The sequence below is a fragment of the Meriones unguiculatus genome, chromosome 1 (genome assembly GCF_030254825.1).
Source record: "Meriones unguiculatus strain TT.TT164.6M chromosome 1, Bangor_MerUng_6.1, whole genome shotgun sequence".
Lineage (NCBI taxonomy): Eukaryota > Metazoa > Chordata > Mammalia > Rodentia > Muridae > Meriones > Meriones unguiculatus.
Window position 1 is genome coordinate 6,465,021 of NC_083349.1, and position 26,728 is coordinate 6,491,748.

At 41.7% G+C, this 26,728-nt stretch overlaps 1 protein-coding gene across 1 annotated transcript in view; it reads right to left on the bottom strand.

Moving 5' to 3' along the window:
- The window catches only part of Mcmbp (minichromosome maintenance complex binding protein), a 42,959-nt gene that overhangs the window by 8,730 nt on the left and 7,501 nt on the right, over positions 1-26,728 (bottom strand). The window contains exons 2-11 of the mRNA XM_021655431.2: positions 19,512-19,597; positions 18,453-18,593; positions 18,323-18,364; positions 17,234-17,335; positions 11,763-11,907; positions 10,136-10,287; positions 8,447-8,547; positions 4,513-4,691; positions 3,910-4,033; positions 1,919-2,036 (exon numbers count right to left, since the gene is read on the bottom strand). Of these exons, the coding sequence (XP_021511106.1) occupies positions 1,919-2,036; positions 3,910-4,033; positions 4,513-4,691; positions 8,447-8,547; positions 10,136-10,287; positions 11,763-11,907; positions 17,234-17,335; positions 18,323-18,364; positions 18,453-18,593; positions 19,512-19,597 (1,190 nt within the window). The remainder of the gene's footprint in view (positions 1-1,918; positions 2,037-3,909; positions 4,034-4,512; positions 4,692-8,446; positions 8,548-10,135; positions 10,288-11,762; positions 11,908-17,233; positions 17,336-18,322; positions 18,365-18,452; positions 18,594-19,511; positions 19,598-26,728) is intronic.

Here is a 26,728-nt window from a genome sequence, read left to right on the forward strand (position 1 = left end):
CCTCATTACCAATACTCCAGACCAGAGCAGGGACCCCTCACCTGCCTCCAGCCCCCAACAAACTCAACTCCCTTCTGTCTGCTCTAGATGCCCTATACTCATGCATGTTTCAGCCTTCTGAAAGTCTGCGGAGGAAGAAGGAAGAGATAGAGCTGAAATTTAGATTAATTTTGTATTTTGGCTCAATTATTTTTAGAAAGGAGGGTAGGAATGTTTACAGATACAAATGAAATACCAGAAGGGCTTGTCAAAAAAAGGTGACTGGCAGCAGAGATTCAGCTATTAAGAATACCTCTTCTGGCGTAAGACATGGGTTCTATTCCCAGCACCCATATGGTGGCACACACATGTCCGTAATTCCAGTTCCAGGGGACCCAATGCCCTTGTTTTGACTGTCATAGGCACCAGGCATGTGTGTATTGCATGGATATACATGAAAGCCAAATGCTCACATATGTAAAATTTTAAAACCTTAAAAAAAGTGGCCATGCGCTGGGGATGAACCTCACTCTGCCATGGAACCATAGGCAAGACACATAAAACAAGTAGTAAAAGCTGAATGTTTTATTACTGACAGGGCTGGTCCCAGTGAGCTAAAAGTGATGACACAGGAGACAGGGTCAGTGAAAAGCAAAACAAGGAAAAGTGATCAGAAAAGAAGGCACCTTCCACACTGTCACCTCTAAGCCCTGTCCTCCAGTCACCCTCCCATGACCCACAGCTGAGATCTCTCTAGATGGTCTCTGGTGCCTCCTTGTGTCTGGTTGCTGGTACTACACCATCCTCTGCTGGCATCCCTTTTGCACCCATGCTGCTCCTTACTGACTTTTGCCTGTCCTTCCTATAGGAGGACATGGCCCCAGGCAGTCACCAGGTCCACTCCAGACTGTTTAGGAGTCTCAGACCTTACTACACAGATGAGTGTGTGCCCACTGCCACTGCCTCCTACCCCATTTCCAGGGTTTCACTGTTCTGCTGTCAATTTTTAAAGAACACACCAGCAATTACTTTCTTGGTCTTGTACCTCCACGAGGACAGAGAAGCTATTTCAGGAACTGCTAAGACTCTATCACAGGGTCTATGAATGAAGTCACGTGTTTCAAGACAGAACAAGTTTTACTACAGAATATGTGCAAACTCCACCAATAGGTATCTACACCTCAGGTAAGAAACACACCAGATCGAAACAGGTACAAATGTGGAAACAGACCAGAAAACCTAGGGGTCCTATTAATTTAAACATTCAAGAGCTTGGCGAAATGTACAACAGTGTCAGCTTTAACCCTGTTTTCTAATGAATTATTAAACATGTCTTTAGTTTTAACACTAATATCAAAAATTAGTGAAAGTATACCCCATTGAATAAGTGGCCCCAAGTCCTCAGGACTCTGCTGCTTCTGCTGGGCCTACAGTGCAGACACAACAGGTTGTTCAGGGAAGGATCTGCCTCCACTTTTTAAGTCCCCAAGAAAAATGGCCAGCATTTTTAGTTACATAATTCATCAGAGCAATTCCCTTGTCCCCAAGATCCTGACACACAAATGGTGCATTCAGATACTTCCAAACAGCAGCTAGCACTGGGGCGTGGAGAAAGGCCATTTAATCACCTTAGTTGAGAGAACTGGCCTCATATAATTTAGAGCTTATTTAGACTTCAGGTTTAATATGCACACAGTGGATTGAACTGAAACTTAAGACCTTACTTGTAAGGGAGTCACTGACTTTGTACTATTTTTTAGATTTACAAGTTTGTGCTGAGTCCATCAGTGTGAATGCTGAAAGCACATTTAAAATTATGTCAATTGGCAGGCCTTGTCCCTTGTAAATAAAATCCACCAGGAACACAAAGTTAGTATTTGAGTGAGTGGAAAATAATTAAATTTTGTTGTGCTCCTAAGACTTCCTAATATTATCTTACCGCTGGAACAAGGTGTTGAATGATCCGATATAGGTGTTCAGTGAAGGTGCTGTTCTGTGGGCAACCACTCAAGTTAACTGTGAATTTTCCCAGTGGAAGAACATCTCTTCTTGTATATCTAGAAAAGGGAAGAGAAAAAACAAAACCAAAGGAAAGACAGAGTCATAATCATTACAAACTTTGCAGAAACAGGAAGAGGCAGCTCAGTGGTTAGAACACTGGCTGCTCTTCCATAGGGCCCAGGGTTCAGTTCCCAGACCCACAGGATAGCTCACAGCTATCTGAAAAGCCACTTCCAGGGAGAATAAAATACTGTCTTCTGGTTTCCAAAGGCACTGCATACACAGATATGCAGGCAAAACAGCCATACATACAAAATAAAAATAAATTAAAATAATTTTTTTTTCCAGAACATTAGCCATTTCATCTATCAAAACAACAGCGGCTAAATAAAAGCCATTCTGAAGTACAGGCAGAGTACCCCTCATCCAAAATCCAAAGTGCTTCATACTGCAGAACATTTCAGACCTCACTGGCTAGGCATGCCTGCTATGAGTTGGTGACTCCTCTTTTCAGTTTGACTTAAGCATGTCTGTGGCTCAGGCACTTCAGACTTCCAGAATTTCTGCTTTTCCATTAGAGATGTCCAGACAAGCAATGACAGAACTCTGATGTGAGCACAAGCATTACATACTATCGTAGATGCCACCAGGAGAAAGATTTACAATGGAAAATGATTGCTGTATTTACTTTCTTAAAAAGTACAAAAATCTAACATTTTGGGAAATGGTCAGTATGGCCCAAGTTTATCATAAAGTAATGTAGAGTCATTAGAAAGCGCAGAGTGCGGCGGCATACCCTTAATACCAGCACTCGGAAAACAGAAGCCAAGGGATCTCTATGAGTTCCAGGCCAGGACTACACAGTGATACCCTATTAAAAAAAAAAGTGGAGTGAACATTAAATGTAAAACGTTAAGGTAAGAAGAACTGGGCTTCAGCCACAACTGCTGGGCCCATATTAATAAATCCAACACATGGACATTAACACATGCCAAATATTAAAAAGGAAGGATTTTCTCTCATGTGTGACGTATAATTTTCTTCCTGTTTTAAAGACATATTACTTTTATAAGAAAAAACCATAAAAAACAAACAAGAACTGCCAGGCAGCGGTGGCCTAGCACTCAAGGGGCAGAGGCAGGTGGATCTCTGAGTTGGAAAACAGCCTGGTCTACAGAGTTAAGTTCTGGCATAGCCAGGGCTACACAGAGAAATCCTGTCTCAAAAAACAAACAAACAAACAAAAACCTAAAACAACAACAAAAAAACAACAATGAAAACCAAGCTCAAAACAAAACCAAAACCTAAGCCAAACCAAACCAAACAACCCAATACGGTGGTGTCAAAGGCTTAGGCACTGGTCAGGCAGTGGTGGCGCACACCTGTGATCCCAGCACTAGGAAGGCAGGGGCAGGTGGAGCTCTGTGAATCGAGGACAGCCAGAGCTACACAGAGAAACAACAACAACAAAAAAACAAACTAAAAAAGGGCTGAGACACTAAAGTCAATGTACAAAGTAACTGTACACAAAGAGGCATCACTACTTTGACAAGCAGAACCTGGAGAGGTGTGCATACACACACACAAGCAGGGGTGTGGAAGGAGACTTGGTGATAAACACATGTCTTGAATGCACAAGAAGACTTGGCTTCATCTACAAAAAATATTTTTAAAAAATGCAAAAAAAATGAAATCGCTAAATCCTCATCAGTCATGTCCTCTGTCTGATCCTGGCTCTAACGTTTACTAACAGGATGTAATCAAAATACTTTAAGTGACATTAAGAAAAGCCAAAAAAAGGAATCTGTATTTGGTGCAACATTTGTAAAAATTCCACCTGAAGATGAAGCTGATACAGTAAAACAAACATCACAGCTGCTCCCTTCCTCCTCCCCACACTTCAGTTCCCAGGAAGAACACGGCGCTTACACTGTAGAGATGAGATGCAATATAAGGTATTCGGCAGCCAAACTATCTCCCAAGAGCGCGTGGGTGAGGAATCCAAGCAGCTCGGCTCTGACTGGAGACAACTCAGACATGAAATTGGACACAACTGCAGGAGGAAGGAAGGGCAAATGAGAGCGTGTATACAGCAGCTCTGCAGCAGCACCTCAGTGCAAGAACAGGAAGGAATGCTACAATTCTGGAGGCAATGAGTGAGAACTTGTAATGGCGGCTTACAAATGATGTCAATATTAGGGTGGGGCAAGACGGCTCAGACATAAGTTTATACCAGAATCCACACGGTGGAAGGAGAGGTGACCCCTTTAAGTTTTCTCTTACATCACATGTGCCCTGACACATCCATGTCCTACCCTACCCCATAAATAAATATTTAATTAAAAGGTGATGTCAATATTAGGACAAAAACAACTTATACCCTTCATTGCTGTTTAGTTCTCATCTCAATGACAAGAATTAATGGAAGAAGAAATGGGCAAAGCCACAGACATTACTAGCAAACTCACTCTGCTGGCGGGGACTATGGCCCACACTGAGGTGAAGCCACCATTCCCAGGTTCCAACACTTACACTGACAGGTCCTGCTCTCCTCCTTGTTAAGGCAAGTGGGTAACAATGGGTTGGTGTGCTGCAGCTTATGGGCTAAAATCACATGAATTCTTGGCACTAGCGAAGTTGGAGGACTATGCACCCTTTGCTCTTCTGCCATGTCTGTGCACTCCATGGGGTCCAGCAGTGCAGAGGCATCCCTGTGGAGAGAAGGATATGCGGGTTTAGAGATGTCAATCCTACTCAAGGAATTCTCCATCCCCCGGTGGCCAAGTGTGGTCCCTCAGTCTAAAATGTTTTTATCACTCAAAACTGCCAGTAGACTGGGTTTATTCTACTGCCCAAGACCACTGTTTAACTTGGTGAGTTAAAAGTGCTGTGTACATGACAGAGGACGTCATTCACAAGGCCATTTCAAAGCAGGTGATCCTTCTTTCAGCCCATCGCAGTACTGAGATCCTTTTCTCCAAAGCCATGTGTACTTATTGTTTAGTGTGGACAACCATTCACCTCTATCTTGCTAATGGTCTTTGCTAAAATTTATTCTTATATGATGCTCCACGTCTCTTGAAAGTGCGAGCAAGTGATTAAAAGTGTGTGAGCATTCAGGTTGGCTGATCAGTTCAAACATGATACTCTGCAGTCACTGAACAAATGACTAAAATGTGTGAAGTCTTCAACTACACTCTGCACAATGGCCAACACTATTCATACAAACTCTGTCAGATCTCACAAGTTCACAGATCTATTCCAAAGTCTGCTCCCATCTGTGTTCTTTCCCTCTGAACCAAGAGGCCTCAGGAATCAAGCAACCTAAAAAGAAACTTGCTGGGTGTGGCAGTGCACAACTTTAAAATCCTAGCACCCAGGAGTCAGAAGCAGGAGGATGCCTGTGAGTTCTAGGCCAGACTTGTCTACAGAACAAATTCTAGGCCAGCCATGGCTACATAGTGAGACCCTGTCTTGAAAACAAGAAAAATCATTTGCCAACATTTTTGTGTTGCTGGTGTTCTTTATTTCATTTTCTTTCCTTTTTTTTTTTTTTCAGACAGGGTCTCACTATGTAGTCCTGACTGTCCCAGAACTCACTATGTAGAACCAGACTGGCCTTGAACTCACAGAGGTATGCCTGGCTGTGACCCCCAGAGATCTGAGACTTAAGGCTCGTCACTCCATGTCCGGCTTTTTCCAATATTTTAAAGTATGAAAACCATTAAGTTCTTGCTGTGGAGAGAACCACACGGCACCCAGCAAGCCCGCTTGAGGTGTACTGCTGTTGGTCTTCCCTTCGGCAAAAGGAAAGACGGAACGATAGCTGGGGCCTGCAACTTGTTAGGTGAGAGTACAGAAACGCACAATTCTACCAAGCTATCACAGAAAGAGAGCGGTGATGAGATATGCATGTGGCTCTATGTCTTCCCAAAGGATAAATATAGGAGGGACAGCCAGACACTAGAAAGCTGGTTCCCAGCAGAGTGGGACCAAAAAAGCAGGGATGGAAACACACCAAGGTATTCCTGGGCATTTTTGGGATGCATAGTCCTTCTAGTTCTGTAGGGATGCAAAAAAGCTGAGGAGTGAAATGTCAGAAGAGGATACCAGATCTCACTATAGATGGTTATGAATCACCATGTGGTTGCTGGGGATAGAACTCAGGACCTTTGGAGAAACAACCAGTGTTCTTAACCTCTAAGCCATCTCTCCAGCCCTGAGAAGTGAAATGTAACCACACAATAAACTTACATGGAATGAACACCAGAATCAAAATGGACAGAAGGGGCATCCTGGCCACTAGGGAGGGCAGCAGTCTGAAACAAAGGAGCACTGCATGCTGGTGTGTACCTGTAATCCTGGCACGCAGAGGCAGGAGAATCGACACAAGGCCAGCCTGGTGCTCACAAAAAGACAAAAAAACGAAAACAAACCCATAAGAAAGACTCAAGTTGTGATGTCGAGGCTCCTCTGCAGTGCACTAAGTCCCTTCTGGGCACACTGCGGAGCAGAGCACAACATCCCGAGGGCAATGGTGTACAACTGCAGAAGGGAGCCGAGTACAATGAGAGCCTGTGCTGAATGAGACCGCCTCTTCTTAGACATTGTCTTGCTACATTTCACAGCCCAGACTAATCCAGATTTCTGTCTCAGGTTTTCAAGTGCTGAGATTATGTGTGGGTACGGCTATGCACAGAAAATTCAGTTTTTCATAAAAAATTATAGAAATAAGTTTTCAAATTTTAAAATGGGGATACAGGGGAGACGGAAGGATCATTATCTGTTATCCTACACAAAACAGCTCCAAATGAATCAAGACACTGTTGAACTTACAGGCTCAGGAAAAGACTTTCTGCACAGGACCCCACAGGACAGGCATTAGGGTCAACAACTAACTGACCAATGGGATCATGTGCAGGAGATGACACAATTTTGAAGAAGCAGAGAGGAGTAGAAGTGGAGGAGCACATTCATGGGGGATTACTGAACTGGGATTTTCTTCTCTATCTTTCAAATCCTTCTTGGCCACGCTTCCTACGATACTCTACCTGCATATGGGGCAAAAGGACCCAGTGTGTGTTACAGAAACTCCTCAACTGTGAGCCATACACTGACTCTCCTTGTAAGTGGATGACCTGTATAAGGACAGAGAGCTAATAGTCTCCTCTGTCTATCACTAGGATCCAAAAATGAACCAATCCAGTATTGGTATTTACTCTTTATTTTTTGGTTTTCGAGACACGGTTTCTCTGTGTAGCCTTGGCCGTCCTGGACTTGTTTTGTAGACCAGGCTAGCCTTGAACTCACAGAGATCCGCCTGCTTCTGCTTCCCTGAGTGCTGGGATTACAGGCCACTGCACCGGGCTTAGTATTTACTCTTGACTTACATAAAATTCCTCACCAGCAGAAAATGTGCTCCTTGAAAAAAACTAGACAATAATAAGCTGGTACATACAAAATCCAAGTTGTTCAATGTGACAGAAAATAAATACTAAAAATGGTGAGATCATCTTAAGGACCTACAATTTGCTCATTGTGGCTCCTACTAGCTGAGGGAAAATCTGAGTCTCAATGACATACTGCTATTGACTAAAATGAGACTCCATTGGTCCATACTGACATAAGGAAATTACTTGAATAACAACTGTAAAAGGGACACAGTGGAAAATGGCTACTGTAGCCAGGTGTGGTGGCGCATGCCTGTAATCCCAGCACTCAGGGAGGCAGAAGCAGGCGGATCTCTGTGAGTTCAAGGCCAGCCTGGTCTACAAATTGAGTCCAGGACAGCCAAGGCTGCACAGAGAAACCCTGACTCGAAAACAAACAAACAAAATGGCTATTGCAACAGAGACAAAGTTGATGAAGAGCCTTTGAGAGACACAACACAAATCAACCGAAGCTGAGATGCCAGACATTCACATAAAAGTATCTTCCAAATTATTAATGACAAGGTGGAAAACACTAACAACAGGAAGGAGACACCACCTTAGCCATCTGATCAATACTGACTCTCAGGCACCAGTGGCACAGCACTAGGAAAACTGATGCAGACTGGCTTATTTAGCAAGACACATTTTCTTTCTTTCTTTTTTTTTTTTTAAGATTTATTTATTTATTACTTATACATGTACATCTGCATGTCAGAAGAGGGCACCAGATCTCATTAAAGATGGTCGTGAGCCACCATGTGGTTGCTGGGAATTGAACTCAGGACCTCTGGAAGAGCAGCCGGTGCTCTTAACCTCTGAGCCACCTCTCCAGCACCAAGACACATTTTCATAACCAAGGGTTGTAGGGATAGAGTTGTGGTGGTACACAAAGAGCAGCAATGACAAGCACATGGGGCGTGGGCAGTAGGAACTGGCAAGCCTGAAGACAGGAAGGAAGTTCCTTGTGACTATCCGCCACTCTTCTAAAAGTGTATCCAGTGAAACATGAAGACAAACCTAGCAAACAGGCTCACCTTTCTTCGTTACTCAGTATGCTCAGGACAGGATCCACAGATAGCACACCGTATAACTCAAGAACATCATTGACTTTGAAGCAATCCCAATCTTCATAGACCTAATGACAACACAGAAATCAGGTTAACCCTGAATGTCATAACCAAGAGCAGCCAGGTCCTTGCCCGTCAGAAAGCTAAATCAGCAAGCATGTGAACCACATGCCCATGAAGGCTGGTGGTGAGTCTAAAGCTAAACCAGAGTCAGCTACAGGTCTACAGAGCCGGCCTGGCTGGACTGAAACTTGCTGTGGCTCACATTGACCTTGGACTCAAAACAAACCTCAGGCTTCTGCCTCTAAAGTACTGGGATTGCTGGTACAAGACCCTACAATCAGTTTAATTTATTATTTTGCATCAGGATCACACTACTTTGGCTCAGGCTAGCCTTGAATTCTTGATCTTCCTATCTCAGCCTCTAGAATGGTGGGATTATGGGCATGTGGTAGCACACTCAATATTTTATTTTAAATACAAGTGAGAGTTGGGTTTTGAAAAGAAAGGTAAAATAGCAGAATTAAAATATTATCAAGTTAGGAATGATATAGGAAGGAAGGAGATATGAATTTAAAAGTTGTTCCGCTTCTGACTATAACTTTTCCCCTTTTGGCTTTTTTGTGAAACAGGGTGTACTTGTTAGTTTTATGTCAACTTGACACAAGCTAGAGTCTTTAGTGAAATGGATGCCTCAATTGGAAAACTTTCTCAAGACTGGGCTGTAGGCAAGTGTGTAGAACATTTTCTTATTAAGTGATTGATGTGAGGGGGCTCAGCCTATTGTGGGTTGGGCCATCCCCTGGGCTGGTGGTCCTGGGTTCTACATGAAAGGAGGCTGAGCAAGCCATGGAGCAAGCTAGTAAGCAGCACCCTTCCCCATCAGCTCCTGCCTCACTTAAATTCCTATCCCATCCTCCTTTGATGATGAACTAATGTGGATGTGTCAGCTTAATAAACACTTTCCTTCCCAACTTGCTTTTGGTCATGGTGTTCCATCACAGAAATAGTAACCCCAATAAAGACATGGGGTCTCACTATGTAGCTCAGGCTGGATTTGAATTCTCTACCCTTCTGCCTCTATTCCCTAAGCACTTGTATTACAGGCATATACCATCACACTAGGCTCCATATTGGGCAATTCTTTAAGAATGTTGTGGTAACCAAAATAAGGGGGACCCACAGATGCTTACAGCCCAACCACTGGCATGCTAGGTATGCTATCTCACATGCAAAAGTAACTTGCAAGTGTGCATAAAGACCCCGAGACGGTAACACCCTGGATCATCTAAGTGGGTTTCAGTGTCAAAAGAGAGAACCTATTCTGATGGAAATGTGACCATAAGAAAATATGGTCAGAAAGATGCAGCACTGCTGTCTAAACATGGAGAAGCCACAGCCAAGGTATCCTCGCAAAGCTGGACGAGGAAAAAGACCAAATCAACTACATCCTGTCTTCCTCCAAGTCTAGAGCCTCCAGACACTGATTTATCCAGTTCTCACGGCAGACAGATGCCCTAAACCTGTAAAAAGAACTTTTATTGTTGTAAATGTTTAAATCTGGAATGATTTGTTATAGTGGCACAAGCTGAGGCTTTTCTAATGCCTCATTTCTGAGATAGTAACATTTGTAGATAGAGCTAGGAAAGGCCGTACCTTAACGAGGCAGGCAGGGCCCTTCTCTCCTGGCAGAGGGAAGTTCAGATCGAATGGGGAAGAGAGGTTCAAGGAGTTCAGCTGCTGCCCAGTGGAAGCTTCAGTTTCTAAGCGTTTTGGCTCTCCGCACCAGTGAAGGCCACCGAGGCCCCCTAAACTCAAACAGCAGTGCATGCAGTCACTTCAAAGCCCAAAGAAAAGAACATTCCAAAAGTGCTTTTCAAGTCTGACATAAATCATGTTTGTGAGTTTGAAAAGGCCAATGTCCAGTTTCAATAATACTGTTTGACTTATACCAGAACAAAGACAGATACACACCTAAAAGTATTTAATTCCTTTCTTATTATGAAATGGCAACAAACTACTCTATCACACGTAATTAAAGTATTTTGTTTCTTTTTATTTTATTATTGCTTTTTAAGACAGGGTCTCACTCTGTAGTACAGGCTGGCACTGAACTCTAAGTCACCCTACTGTCTTAATCTGCTTGGAATTAGGATTTCAGATGTTAAGTCATGATGCCCAACTCATGTAAGTACTTTTAAAAGTTAATTTCTTCTTACTGAGCTATGACACCATGGAAGAACCCTAATACAATAACCCTAAGAATGCCATGGTGGCACACACACCTGAGCAGTAACTAACAGCTCTATACTGGAAACCCAGTTAATTGCTCAGCGCTGGTGAAGACAAGGTTACTGAAGCAGAACCTACAACCACCAGTTTACCAGCACAATCCCTAACAACAATCTGTAAAGAGCTTTCCTTACTTACCCCCACTGACATGTGTAGTTGCACCCTTTATCTAGGGCTACAAAAACCATATCCAATCAATACGACGCACCCCTATAGCCCCAGCACTTGGGAAGCAGAGGCTTGCAGTAGATCTCTGAGTTTGAAGCTAGACTGGACTACAAAAGGAGTTCTAGAATAGCCAGGGCTACACAGAGAAATCCTATCTTGAAAAAAAACATTAGCTGTACTCAACAAATGAAATACAAACTCACCTGCCATTTTGCATTTTTTTTCTTTGATATTCCTGGTCTTAGAGAATTCAACAAAAATACCACAATTCCGAAAGAAAAAGGATGTTTTCAGATAAGTCATTTTTAGGGTAAAATCCGATATGCTTTCCTATTGTTCAAGAGCCAGGACAATGAATAGGCATGGTGGCGCATGCCTTTAATCCTAGGACTCAGGAGGGTGGGGGAGTCAGATCTCAGAGTTCAAGGCCAGCCTGGTCTACAAATTGAGTCCAGACAGCCAGGACTACACAGGGAAACCCTGTCTCGAAATACCAAACAAAACAAAACAAACAAAAATAATAATAAAAGAAAGAAAAAGTAAGACAACAATTATCAATTATGAAGACGAAAAAGATCTTTTCCCAGTCAAAGACTAAAGGGAACCATTCAAAGCAACTTTGCAAAGATGCTCAAAAGTGTCACGGCCGTCCCAGAGCCTCACACCTTCAGGGCCGAAGCTCTACTTCTAAGCTTCACCCCAACCAACACCGTCCATTTATGATGAACATGAAACGAGGTTTTCATACCATACCAGTTTCCAAATCTACAACAATCCTCAAGACAAATCTAGACACCAGGAGGAAGCTGAGGGTGCCCATTACCTGCTTGCCGGGCACCTGCATGTTGGTCTTTCTGTTTACTGGGCTGTAAATCCATATCTTCATCATCTTCATAACTCCTCTTGTGCCGACTGGGAGTATAGGAAGTTGAGGGACTGACTCGAGCTTGGTTTGCACTGACATAGGCGTTAAATAAAAGGTTAAGAAAAAAATCACCCCGAACTAGATTATCCTCAATTAGGATGGTCATAAACACCATCAATTTGACAATTCAGTTAAAAATAAGTATTTTAAGATTTATTTGTTTTATTTTACGTTTATGAATGTTTTGCCTACAAGTATGTTTGTGCACCACATGCATGCTATTGCCCTTGGGGTCAGAAAAGGGTGTCGGATTTCCTGGAATTGCAGACCATTCTGAACAGCTACTTGGATACTGGTAACCAAACCCAGGTCCTATGCAAGGCAGCCAGTGTTCTTAATAGCTGAGTCGTCTCTATCTCTAACAATATTTTTGAAAGAAGGCTAATTTCCAGTTTTGGTTACTGTATTAGTTAGGATTTTACTGATGTGAAGAGACACCATGACGAAAGCAACTCTTGTAAAGGAAAACAAAATTGAGGCTGGCTTACAGTTTCAGAGGTTCAGTCCATTATCATCATGGACCTCTCATGGTGGGAAGCATGGCAGCGTGCAGGCAGACATGGTGCTGGAGAAGGAGCCAAGAGTTCTACATCTTTATCCACAGGCAGCAGAAGAGGACTGAAAATAACACTGGGCATAGATTGAGCATACGAAACCTCAAAGCAACTCCCACAGTGACACACTTTCTCCAGCAAGGCCACACTCCTAATAGTGCCACTCCATATGGGCCAAGCCTTCAAACACCAGACTATGGGGGCCATTCCTACAGCAACAAAACTGGACAACACAAATGAAGCAACTGTAACGAACAGCAGTGATGATCCTTGGAAAAAAACTCCACATCCTTCTGGATGCAGGAAGACCCTCTAAACTGTAGCAAATATGAGTGGAGGCTTATCTCTTACTGGATAGAAAAAACAAAGCCTATAAGTCAGGGTTATAGAAGAAGCAGCAATTTGCAAAAGAACATCTAAAAGGAACCAGCTGTAGACAGAAGAGCCCCAAAGTTTTATCTCTAGCTGATTACCAAGCCATAGATTACAACTCAAGTTTTGTCACTCCCTCAGGTCTAGCATCGAGGCTGAGTGGAGACTGTGCATGCAAGCTTCACATGGACCTAGAAGAACATCCCAGGAATGAAGAGCTGGCTGCAGCCCATCTTGTTATTTAGGAGTTATGCCTTGGGGAACAGGAGTGACTATTTAATCTTGATAAATATCCAAACTACTCCCTGACAAGATCGAAGTGATCCTGCCAAACCCAAACTCAACCCTTCTCAAGACAGGAAACTCAATTCCTTACTACAATGTGGTTTTTCAGCAAATAACAAAACAGTAGTTAAGTGAGAAAACAGAAAAATCTGACCTATTATCAGATTTTAAAATCAATACTAACAAACTCTGAGATAACAGACTCTGGAATTACCAGGTAGAGAGTTAAAAAACAAAGTTAACTCACAGTGTTAAAGGACGGAGCTGGAGATGTGGCTCGGTGGCCTCGCATTCATAAAGCCCTGAGTTAATCCCTGGCATATCATAAACCAGGTGTGTGGGTACACACTTGTAATCCCAGCACTCAGAAGGTGGAGGCAGGACCATCAGAAATTCAGTGTCATCCTGGGAGATAAGCCAAATTCAAGCCCAGCCTAGGCTACATGAAACACTGTCTCAAAAACAAAGATGAGTAAGTAAATAGATGAGGAATATTCAGAGAAATAGAAACACTAAAAGAAACAGATGGAAAATTAGATGGGAAAATAAAAGATATAAAATGAGAGAAACAACAACAAAAACACAGACTACCTCTTCTGACCCTGTCCCCATCCCAAACCACCCAGAAACACACACAAACAAATTTGGAGATTTAATTTGGAGATGGAGAAAAGAAACTCAGTGAATTTGAACACAAGTTAACATTAACAATTCAACTAGAGCACGAGGGGGAAAACACCAAATACCCAAAACAAAACAAAACTCTAGTTTTTGGGGGGTACTCAAGGGGGGATTGATGTGACTGACATTCCACAAAAGGGCTGCAAGACAGCTCAGTCAATGAAAGGCTTACCTCCCCAAAGCTTACATTACCAGGCAGCGGCAAAGCCCAGCAGGGACACATACATTCCCACAGCCCGTTCTGTGTTTTACATATTGACACTGGGACAAAACAAGTACTTGAAGAAATGACTAAAATTGTTTCTGAAAAATCCACAACTAGGAGGTTCAATAAAACTCAATTAAGAAAAGCACATTCTGAACTGAGCATTGTGGCGTGTTCCTTTAATCCCAGCACTCAGGGAGGCAGAACCAGGTAGATCTCTGTGAATTCAAGGCCAGGATAGTCTACAAAGCTAGTCCAGGACAGCCAAGGCTACAGAGAAACCCCAAAAATGTCTCGAAATACCAAAACCAACCAAAAATAAAAGAAACTCACATTTAAGAAAAGAAGGGCAGGGGACCATGCCCCAACCCAAAAATCCACACCCAGGCACACCATAGTAAAGGCTGAACAAAAGAGAAAGAGTACTTTAGAAGCAGCAAGTAGAGTACAAAAGACATATTATGTAAGAGGAATAATAAGAACGATAGGTAACCTTTCATCAAAAAAGAATGGAGCTAAGAGACAATGGCACTGTATCATTAAAACACTAGCAAAGAGAAATATGTGCCAATCAAGAACTTTACACCTAGTAAAAACGTCATTCAAAAATGTTGAAGAAACTTTCAGCTGAACTTTCATGAAGGAATTCACCGCCCTAAGACCTGTTCTTTTAAAAGGGGGGAAAAATCTAAGGAAAATAATTTCACACAAACCACAAACAACAAAAGAGAACTGGAGATAGTGACTATGTTCACAAGTATAAATAATGAAGTTTGTTTTTTTTTCTCTCAGTGTATACAGAAGACAGTGATAGTAAAACAAACAAGGGCTGGAGAGGTGGCTCAGCAGTTAAGAGCACCTACCTACCACATTTTTAACAGAAGGCCAGAGTTCAGTCCCTAACAAGCCCACCAGATGACTCACAACTATCTGTAACTCCAGCTCCAGGGTAGCCAATGCTCTCTTCTAGACATATCTTTAAATTAGCTATTAATTAATAGATAAAAATAGAACTGGAAAGATGGATCAGTGGGTAAGGGCATTGACTTCCAGAAGGTCTTCATTCCATCCTCAGCATCCATAGCTGCTCCAGTCTCAGGGGATCTAACCTTCTCTTCTAGCCCCAAAGGGCACCAGGCACACCCTTGGCACACACATACATTCAGTCAAACAACAGCAAAATAACACATATAAACAAATAAATAAATACAAATAAGTTTATGTAAAATGAAATACAAGATGATAACACAAAGGGAGGGAAACTACAGAATGGCAGTGTTGAGACAATCAGAGATCACAAAAAAAGATTAGAAACCAAAGTGGTGATTACAGAGGGAGTTACTGTTCTACTATTAAAAAGGAATTTATGAGTATTAACTGCCAATATTAGGAAATCTGAGATCAATAACTTAGTATCTCACACAAACAAACAAACAAACAAATAAACAAACTCTGGGGCTGAAGATGTAGGTAAGAGGCAGAGTGTTTACCTAGCATACAAACGGGGCTGGGCTCAACCCTCAGCTCTGTTAAAACAGGAAAGATAGAAAAGCTAAACCCAGATAAAATAAGATTGAAGGAAAGGGCAGGAATCAAAGGAGACAGAAATCAGAGATCATTTAGAGGGCATCTGACAAACTCCCGGCAACAGAGAACAGGGCAAGAAAAAGAAAGTACATCACTGAAGATGAAAAAAGCAAAACTAGAGAACCCATGTGCATTAAAGGGGACAGGGACCACTTATGAAAAGGTCAAAATTTGGCCAGGCTGGGAGGTGCATGTAATCCCAGCAGCTGGAGGAAGATCAGGAGCTGAAGGCCAGCACCTGAGCTGTATATGACCTTGCATCAAAACACAAACACTACCAAAACAAAACAAAAAACCACCCCCCAAACACCCAACAGTTTTAACTAAATGACTGAAATGTGTAATCCAAGGCTCAGTTTACTGGGGCTGGAGAGATGGTTCAGTGGTTAAGCACATTGGCTGCTCTTGCAGAGAACCTAGGCTCTGTTCCCAACACTCAGATAACCACCTAGAAGTTCAAAAGGGTATGAAAACCCTTTTTCAGTTTCCTTATGAGCTTCTGTGAGTATACAGTGCCCATAAACCTCGAAGGACACACACGCAGAACTTTAAAAACTAATCTTTAAAAAAATTAGAATGCAGGGCTGGATATGGCTCAGCAGACAAAAACAGACTGCTCTTCTAGAGGACCTGGGTTCAGTTTCCAGAACCCACACGACAGCTCACACCTGTCTGAAACTCCAGTTCCAGGGCTTCTGACACCCTCACAGATTAACATTCCTCCAGTCTCAGAAACGAACTATAAAATAAAGAATGCTTCTGAAAAAAAATATTAAAAGGTATTATTGAGAGCAGTCACAGAATGTCCAGGTTGTCCATAAGCAGGACACAACAGGTGTTGGTCTTTCAAAGGTACCAACTGCCAAACCTTTAAAATGCCTGATAGACAAGCCTGTATGGGTAGATCAATTGACCTACAAAAAAAGAAAAATTACAGGTTGCAGAACAGCTGGTACAAGAACAGCTAAATGCTCAACAAATTAAGGAATCTACCAACCCAAGGAATTCCCCTATGTTTGTTATAAAAGAGAAATCAGAAGATGGAAGATGTTAACAGATTTAAGAGCCATAAATAAGATGATTCAGCCAATGGGCTCTTTACAGCCTGGAATCTCATTGCCGCCTTTATTACCTAAGTCATGGCTTTTGATAGTAATTTATTTAAAAGATTGTTTTTTCATAATCTCTTTGTATGAGCATGTTGGGTAAAGGTCTGCTTTCTTACTGTCAACTTATAAGAATATTGGTCCCATAAAGAGATATCATTGGAAGGTCTTACCAAAAGGAATGTTAAATAGCCTTTCCTTGTGCCAATATTTTGCACATCACCCTCACATAGACATACATGGAGGCAAAACACCAGTGCACATAAAAAAATAAATTAAATTATATATATATAAATAAAATAGAATGCATTCTAATTTGAAAATGTACTTTTCTCTTATCACGATAATATTTAAGTACCTATAAATCTATCTCAACCTATTTTTACAATGGGATATATCATAATTTAGATATTTTTCTATGATGAATACTTAAATTTATGTTTTACTAAAGACATAATGAATATGAATACATTTTTCCTAGTTAATGTCGCCAGGGTGAAAAGAATACAAATATAAAATCTGAAATTTGATTTTTTTAAAGAATCATTCAGCAAATAGTGCTGTTCAGATAAAGGATATCTCTTTGACCCACGAAGATTCCCCAGGCACTGGGACACAGTAGAAGGTCTGTCTTTCCGAAGTGGTACATCGTGGAGAGCTTAAGTCAAGTTCTTGTTGAGGCTGTGATATGCAAAAAAGTATTTTTAATTTTTTTGTTAAGAAAAACACATTTTCACATTATAAAACTCTAATAAATGTTGTTACCTCATACTAATGTAAATAATAAGGAATTAATTTCAAACTTTTTTTTAAGACAGAATCTCCATATGCAGCTCTGGCTGGAATGAAACTTGTGATTCTCCTGTCTCATACTCCCAAATACTGGGAAGCACTGTACGGCACACGTTCTAGGATTACAAGAACAAGCCACTACATCGGCTTTCCAACTTATAAAACACTTTTATAATTCCAACACCTAGGAGGTAGAAGCAGAATAGATGCAGATTCCAGGTCAAGCCGGTCAGGCTACACAGTGAGACCTCACTCAAAAAAAATGTGTATTTTTAAGTTGGAGGTACTGCTCAGTGGTAAAGCCTATGCTTCTTTAATCTCTAACACTAACACACACACACACACACACACACACACACACACACACACCCTTCCCCTAGAAAAGCAGGGTGAGTTTAACTATTTAATTAAGGGAATGACAAGATAGTTCAGTGAGCAAAGGCACTTTCTGTCAACCCTGATGACCTGGGTTTAAGTCCTAGGACCCACACGAATGCACACACCTCCATGGTGTGTGCCCCCTGCCCTACAAAACAAACAAATAAGTAAACATTTAATTATATCTAATTGAAAAGTGCGAAGTCTAAGTTAATCTTTCATTTTCGTTTAAAGAAATAGTCATACACTGTACTTTTTAGTTAGAGCTACTAAGGAAAAAATCCTGTCATTTATAATCTTGCCAGAAATCTTTAAAAGACAAATAAGAAAATTATATCAGAAAAAACAAAGACAAATAAAAAACACTCTGCCTGATCTTTTAGAACTCATACACACACAAGACAAGTATATTGAAGACCAACCAAAAAGGATAAATTCTCTTTTTCGGTGGAAAATCATGCTTAAAAAAAGTTTCAAATTATCGTAAAAGATACATACCCCACATTCTGCTACATCTCTATATTTTCCAAAATGAAGAACCTATGACCCAAACAAAAGCAAAGTTATAAAAGTATAATTAACATTACAAATTATAAATAGACTGGTTCAAAGAGAAAGCAGGACATACTCGTGCTTTTGTGTTCTGGTTAACCGTTTCATAAACTCCCATATAAAACTCAGGGTCAAACATATCCTGAATCATGCAACGGAACTTGACAAAGCTGTTAGGTTTCAAATAATGAAGGGGGACTTCATTCAGTGATGGTACCTTCAGAGAAAACAAGCAAGTCAGCAAAGTTGTCGGCAAAATGTTAAACACACACACATTCAAAATCTAGCCCTCTCCAGAAGCTGTGTGCTCCCACTGCTCAGCATGACATCTGCTAAGGAAGAAAGAACTTTCCTCTGAATTCTTCCAAGTTTGTTTGATAACACTTGACTGTAACAGGATGCTTTTCCTCCCAAAAGCATGCATATTATGTGTAATACCTCTCTGGCTGCCTTCTTTTAACTTAGTTCATCATGTTTTCTTTCTTTAAAGATTTATTTATTTATGTATTTTTATGTATATGAATGCTCTGTCTGCATGCATGCCTGCATACCAGGGAGGGCATCAGATCTTATTATAGATGGTTGTGAACCACCACGTGGGTGCTGGGAACTCAAGTCAGTCTCTCTGAAAAAGCAGCCAGTGTTCTTAACCAATGAGCCATCTCTCCAGCCTCCTTGTTTTCTTTCTTTAGAGACAGGGTCTCACTTTGTAGCTCAGAATGGTCTGGAATACACTAAGAGCTCAGGCTAGCCCCATACTAGTCACAATCCTCTTTCATCAGCCTCCCACGCCCCCAATTTGTAAAAATAAACTATAACAAGGAACTCCCGAATCCTTTCAATCAACAGAATGGCACATACTCTGATGAGTTCCTTTGAACATTCACACATGCCCATTCTTTTAGGAAGGAAAAAAACAAAGGTGAGAGCTGTGCCTAGAGCCACAGTTTACTAGGAGGTCACTTACTGCCATCTAGAGGCACAGCGCAGGAGGCACAGACCAAAGCCTTTTTATTTTTACTTGAACCGTTGTAAGCACGCACTTCTCTACTTCTAATTGTGTGTGTGTGTGTGTGTGTTCTACTCTGCTGAGGGAGACTACAGGCAACCGACTCACACACGGCGGTAAGCGTACCCATTTAGGAGCATTATTTTCCTTCAACTTTTCTTTGAAGTAGTCAATAGCTTTCTTCTCCCAGTCAGGATTAACTCCATTTTGGGCTGAAAGAAAAATATCAAAGCATCAAAGTACAATACAGGCCAACAGATTATGTTCAGGTCAGTAACACGTAAGCTTAATAGTAAAGACAGGGGCTGGAGAGATGGCTCAGTGGTTAAGAGCCCTGCTGCTCTTCCAAAAGGACCTAGGGTCAATTCCTGGCACACCCATGGCAGCACACAACTTTCTCTAACTCCAGTGCCAGGGAATCTGACACCCTTCCACACATATACAAGCAGGCAGAACACCAATGTATACAGAATAAAAATAATTTAAAAATCAGAAAAATACTTAATGCAAGTAAATGTGCAACTGGAACATTCACGGGCATTCAAGAAGTTTCCCAAATGGGTGCTGGCCTCTTAGCTCTCTGGCATTAACTGAGAGCCAGCATCTTAGCAGCACAACAAAAGCTACAGTATATAATGCATTTAGCTCAAAATACTTTATTATATGGAGTAATACACCCTGACATGGAAAGAGGAGAGTTTTAAGTCACATGTTTGTTTGGCATGTGTACATGCACACACATGTGTAAGGAGGCCAGAGAACAACGTGGAGGAGCTGGTTCCTGGGGATCTAACTCAGGCCAGTCATTAGTCTTGGCTGCTGAACGCCTTCACCTACAACAATATGAAGATTTTAACCTATATAAACAGGACACCTGCATCTTTGTTCCACCTGTTGGATCACTCACAAATACTCTTCCTTAACCCATTAAAGGTTCATGCACTTTCTACTTTTGCCTTCTAAATATTTCCCTGTGTTTCCTAAGATTAACTTAAACAGCTGTTATAACACTTCAAATACTTTAAAAAAGATTTATCTTTTAATTATATGTATCCAAGGGTAGGTATGTATACTCGAACACAGGAATCCAAAGCCTCTGACTGATGGGGGCACCTGAATTCACATGTTTGTACCCCCACACATACACATATTTAAAAGATCAAGGTGATTTAAGAGATGGCTCAGCAGTCAAGAACACAGGCTACTCTTCCAGAAGTCCTGGGTTTAATTCCCAGCGCCCACAGGGTGGCTCAAAATTGTAACTGTAGTATGAAGTTGAGGACAGCCAGGGCTAAGTAGTGAGACTCTGTTTTGAAAAACAAAACAAAACTCACCCAAGTGTTTTCAATAAAAATTGGGCTGGGCGTGGTGGTGCACACATCTGTAATACCGGCAAAAGTCCCTGCCTGGGCTCTGTAGTAAGACCTCCTGCCCCAAATTCATTTTGGATTTTTCTGATGTTTCCTTATGATTAGATCAGATTTCAGTCAAATGTGACCAGTATTAAAATTTCCAGGTAATTCTTTTCAAAGAGGCAAATGTACAGAAAGCATGACTAAAATAAAATAATTAGCATGCTAAAACTAAAGTTCTATGCCACCAAAACACCATGAACTAAGCTTTTTACTAACCTTCCAAGAAGCCAGGAAAAACAAGAGAACAAGCAAATTCTCCCAAATACCCAACTTGAATTAGCCTGGCAATAAGCTTATCTCTATTGTATTTCTTTTTTTAATATTAATATTTTTTTATTTTTAAATAATTTTATACATTCATTTGTATCCCAGCTGTAGCCCACTCCCCTCTTTACCTCCCAAACCTCCCCTCCCTCCCTCATCTCCTCCCTGCCCCCTTTCCACATCCAGAGAGGGGTGTCCTCCTTTCCTTCCGTCTGGCTCTAGTTTATCAGGTATCTTCAAGATGGTTGCAATGTCCTTACCTGTGGCCTAGCAAGGAAGCTCATGGGTTCATGTCAGAAACAGTTCCTGTCCCCCTTACTAGGGCACCCACCCACTTGGATACTGAGCTACCATGGGCTATGTCTGAGCAGGGGTTGCACCTTACACCCACCAGAATGGCTAAGATCTATTGTATTTCTTATACCAGCAGCCTAAGGTATCCAGACACTAACCAGCTGTTTTTCAGTTGTTCAGTCTCCATGTCCATGTCCCCACCTGTGACAAGGAACACACCTTGGAAACAATCTGCTTTCCCCTTTATTTCTGCTTTCTATAAAATCAAAAAACTCCTCCCCTCAGCCCATCAAAATCTTAACTATCTTGTGGAATAAAGTGTTGCCCAATTCTAGAATTCTATATATTACAAAACAAAAATTAAGATTAATAAACTAAATTTGTACCTTTTTTTCAATTTACTAATTTACGAATGAGCGCTCTGCCTGCATGTACACTTGCAAGCCAGAAGAGGGCATTGGATCCCATTTTTTTTAGACAGTCATGAGCTACCATGTGGTTGCTGGGAATTGAACTCAGGACCTCTGGAAGAGCAGACAGTGTTCTTAACAGCCCCCTAAATTTGTACTTTTGTCTTTTGGCACCAACAACCATATTACTAGCTAAGTGATGTTGGGTTGCCTGGCTCTAGAATCAGACAGGCAGATCTTAGAGTTCAATGCCAGTCTGGTCTACAAAGCAAGTTCCTTGACTGCCAGAGATACACGTTGAAACCCTGTCTCGAGAAGCAAAACAAAACAAACAAACCCCCAAAACCTTTAAACTGGGCTATGGTTGCAGGTCAGTGTCTAACACACACAGTCTCAGGTCTAATTCCCATCACTACAAAAACAGGGGAAATCTTGTAAGGGTGTAAATGACATACCTGTGACCCCAGTATTTGAGACAAAGGAAGGAGGATCAGGAGTTCAGGGTTCTTCAGCTACATAAGGCCAGCCTGAGCTACATGAACCCATCTAAAACAAAATAAAAACAAAACAGAAAAAAAACTTTAAATTTTAATTCTGTCCTTCAACACCAACCATACTACCACGTGATGTTCTAGAACTCTAGCGGTACATATGTGCACAGGATGTTTGAGGCTGGCTCTCTCTCTCCCATAGCCTGTTCTCCAGTATTATTACTATTAGTGTATTGCCCTCTGGACGAGTAAGCAGTCTGCAGGAGCGACTTAATGGGTGATGAAAATGATACCAAAAAGGGAGCTATCTACAGAATGCCGGTTTATGTGGGCTAAAACCCTAGCCCGCATGTCTGGCAGCCTTTGTATTTATCACATGGCTGCTCTAAATAGGCGGCGAATAGGGGGAATTTGTTTCTAATTGTGATGGAGCTGAGCCTGTCAGAAACACTCCCAAAAGACTCACTTTACCTGGGCCCAGCCTGACCACCGTAGTTCAATTCCCAGGACCCACATGATGGAAGGAGAGAACTGATTCCCCTAAGTTGTCTTCTGACCTCCACACATGCACCACCCCCACTTATATTAACGAATGAATTCAATTTTTAAAAATGAAGAATAAAACAGCCTCGGTGCCATACTCCAGGTTTTGTTCTTAGATCTATGACCAGAACTGGGTTGATTTCTATGTGAAGTACGAGGTTTAGGTTGAGATTTCTATGGATATAAATGTTTGGTTTTGTTTCAAAGAATATTCTTGATCCACTGGATTATTCTGTGCTCCTCTGATTAAAGAGAAAAGAAAGCGAGAAAAGGAAAAGATTAAACAAGATGAGAATAACACAGCTAGACCCTGAAAACACGTTGCTAAGGAAGACTTAACCAAACAGAAGGGGAAACAGGGTGGTTCCGCTTAGGATGGGAACTAGGGTAGGCCGGTCATAAAGACAACATGGGAGAGGCTGGAGGGAAGGCCACGGTAAATAGTTTGTGGCTTTGGTGCACAGAGTGCCCTGCAGCCTTGAAATAAGCACGTTATCCAGGAGGGCTCATTGCGGAAGAAGGGAGAGCGAGGAGGAAAGATTCGATAAGCCAGTTATCAAGCTAAGTAAGCAGGCATCTGAGTCCCAGACCACCAGTCCTGACTACACAGTTAGAACCCACGACAAACCAAGTCAGAGTGACAGGAAAACAGTATAATTTGTTGGTTTTAAAGGCTAAAAAGGCCCAACCATTTTAATGTAGGCAGACTTTTATGGGGCAGGCTGTGTGTGGGTGGGTGGGGTTAATGTGTTCATAAATTCATATGGGTTTTTGTTTGTGCATGTGCATATATGTGCAGGGACAAAGGACAAACTAGGGTGTCGTCATCACTGTCCACTTATTTTTGAAAAGGGTCTCTCACTGGCCTGGACCTTGCCAATAGGTAGGCTGGCTAGCCAGGAAACCACAGGGATTTGCCTATCTCCACCTCCCCAGTGCTGGATTAAGGGCATGCACTCAAAACCAGCTTTTATACGTAAACTCTAGGGATTGAACTCAGGTCATCATGTTTGCAAGCCAAGCATTTTACCAACTGAGACTCTTTAAAGCTCAGAAAAGAGAAGGAATCAGATTCTCTCTCAAAACAGACAGGGATGCAAATGCTGCTGACAACCGATTTTTACTCCAGTGGTACTCATGGGTCATACTTCTGGCCTCTAGAGTTGTGAAGTAATGAATCGATACTGTTTCAAGCCACTATGTTGGTATAAGCTACTGCAAGAAGAGGAAATTAAGTAAGTTGCTGAATATATGTATGCAGAGGTCTCCTGTTTTCATCCTTCTATCTGTACAGTCCATGGTGGTATCACCTCCTCATTCCTGGTATAGGTAATCTGTCTTCTTTTTTCTTTCCTAGGCTAGCTAGGGGGTTTAGGGATTTAGTTCACTGGTTCAATCCCCAATTACAACCACCCCCATGTACACACCCCTAAACACACTCAAGAAAAAGCACAGAGAGGCTGCACATGTAGCTCGGCTGGTAGTGCCTTGCATGAGGAGGATCCGGCTCTCCTGTGTAAACCATGACTATACTCAGGAGACAGGGGCAGGAGGATCACAGTCCAAGCTGGTAGCCACTGAAGCAGAGGTGCATGCTGGGCTCAGTTCAGTCCCTCAAGGAAGGACAGGCAACACAGGAAATACGCAGAATGTCCTAAGAAAGTTTAAATCGCCTTCACCTACCAGCAAGTTCTTAGGCTGCCTGTACTACACAAGGCTGTCTCAAAAAGTTACACTGATTTGCTTTTTTTGTTTGTCTTTAATTCTTGATTTCTGTTCTTTCATTATTTCCTTTTCTTTTCTTCTATGTGACTTGGGTTTTAGTTTTCAATTCTGATTTCATACATAGAAACAATGCTTGAAGCCTTTTCAAATTAACACACAGTGTCTCTGGTTGTGCTTAGAAAATGTTTTTACGTTTCCATTTTTGTTTAGCTAGAAATAATTTTAATTTACATAGGGACTTCTTTTTGATCTATTGACTATTTATAAGTGGTCTACAAGTTAGAATTTTCCTGTCATCCTTCTGATGTCCGATCCCCTATTACAAACAGAACACACACAATGATTTCCCTTCCCTGAAGTCTGTTGATATTTGTTCATAATTCAGATTATTTATCTTGGCCAAAGTTCCGCGTGTGCTTGGACAGTTCGTGTCCTTTAGGTGAGCATACTACATGAGCCTGCTTGGCTGGCACTCTCAGAGCTCTTCAACTGTAGTTGCACATTTGTCCACACTCTCGGCTCTGCAGCTGCTACCTGTACGTCATATCTTCTTGGTGAGCAGACTTACTGTAAAGCTATGTCTCTTATTTTCTTCTTAGGACAGCTTTAAAAACTTGGGTTTTTATTTTAAAACTTGGGTTTGTCTAGGTAGTGGTGGTGCACACCTTTAATCCCAGCACTCAAGAGGCAGAGGCAGGTGGATCTCTGAGTTCAAGGCCAGCCTAGTCTACAGAGTAAGTTCTAGCCAGGAATACACCAAGAAACCCCATGCTGAAAAAACAAATAACAAACAAACAGACACACAATTTCATCATTCCCTTCTCCATCCATCAACCTCCATGTCCTGTTATCTCTCAGCCAACTCCCTTTCAAGTTCATAACTTTTTATTCTTCATTATCATTATTGCATATATATGTTAATAGATATATACATGCAACCTACTGAGTCCATTTAGTGTTGCTTATATGTATTATTTTTAAGGCTGACCACCTGGGATTGGGGAAGAGGAAATTCCCTTCTCTTAGTTGTAATGGAAGTTTTGGTTTCTTTAAAAACTCAGTCATGTTATGTAAATATGTTTTTGTTTTAATCCCAAGTGTGGGATTTTAATTCGGGCTTTAGTTTGTCCACAGCTAATAATTGCCTCCTGTGGGGTGTGGTCTTTGCCAGCTGGTAATGACCTGCCTTGTACAGCATGGAGAGGGGTGTGGTCTAGGGCTCTGAAGGATATAAATACAAGACCTGAGAAAGAGAAGGGGTGGCAGTGTGGACAGAGCAGTGACAGAGGGGGGCAGTGTAGGGGGGTCGTGCGGTGCTGCTGCTGACGGAGACTGGTAGAGCCCGAAAGAACCCATCCACTCTAACCGGCTGAGAGAAGTCAGGAGCCTGCGACTCCCCCCTGACCAACCTTCTCTTTCACCTAGGGCTAAAGAGTTGGTGTAAGGGAGGTAGAGGCTTAAATAACCCAAATAAAGACACTTTGAGTAGTGCAAACAGCCCTTCTTAAGTGTGACATATTCCCAAAATGTTCTGTTTTAGCTATTTAGGGCAACTCAGTGGACATCAAATGCATTGTTATGTTCACTAACCATAAGAAATGTAGGAATACAAAAGAAAAGACAAGAAAAGAAAGCCAGGTGCAGTGGTGCATGTCTATAATCCAAGCACTCAGGGAGGCAGAGGCAGGCAGATCTCTGTGAGTTCAAGGCCAACCTGGTCTACAAAGCAAGTCCAGAGCAGCCAAGGTTACACAGTGAAACCCTGTCTCAAAAAAAAAGAAAAGAAAAACAGACATTCCTGAAACCATAATTCCTTCATGATGAACCAACTTCCCCAAATAAACCCACTTTTTATTTCACCTTTAGGAATATAAGGATGTTGGAAAATTCCCACCAACAAATTACAAGTCACTCTGTGTAAATGAGTATTTGCGGAATACTAAAGTGGGGTGTAGAAAAAAATACTTTGAACATGTTTATCAAATAACATGAAAAAACAAAAACAGACGAGTGTACTCATCTCCAATACAAACAGTCACAGTTAGAAAGTAATAAAACTAAGGGCAAACACGAAAGTAGTGGGGAACAAACCATCAACACACATGATTAATATGAAAATAAATAAACTGCTGAGTGGGCAGTTCACAGTCAGAATTCTAGTACCTAGGAGGTGGAGGCAGAAGGAATAAAAGTTCAAAGTC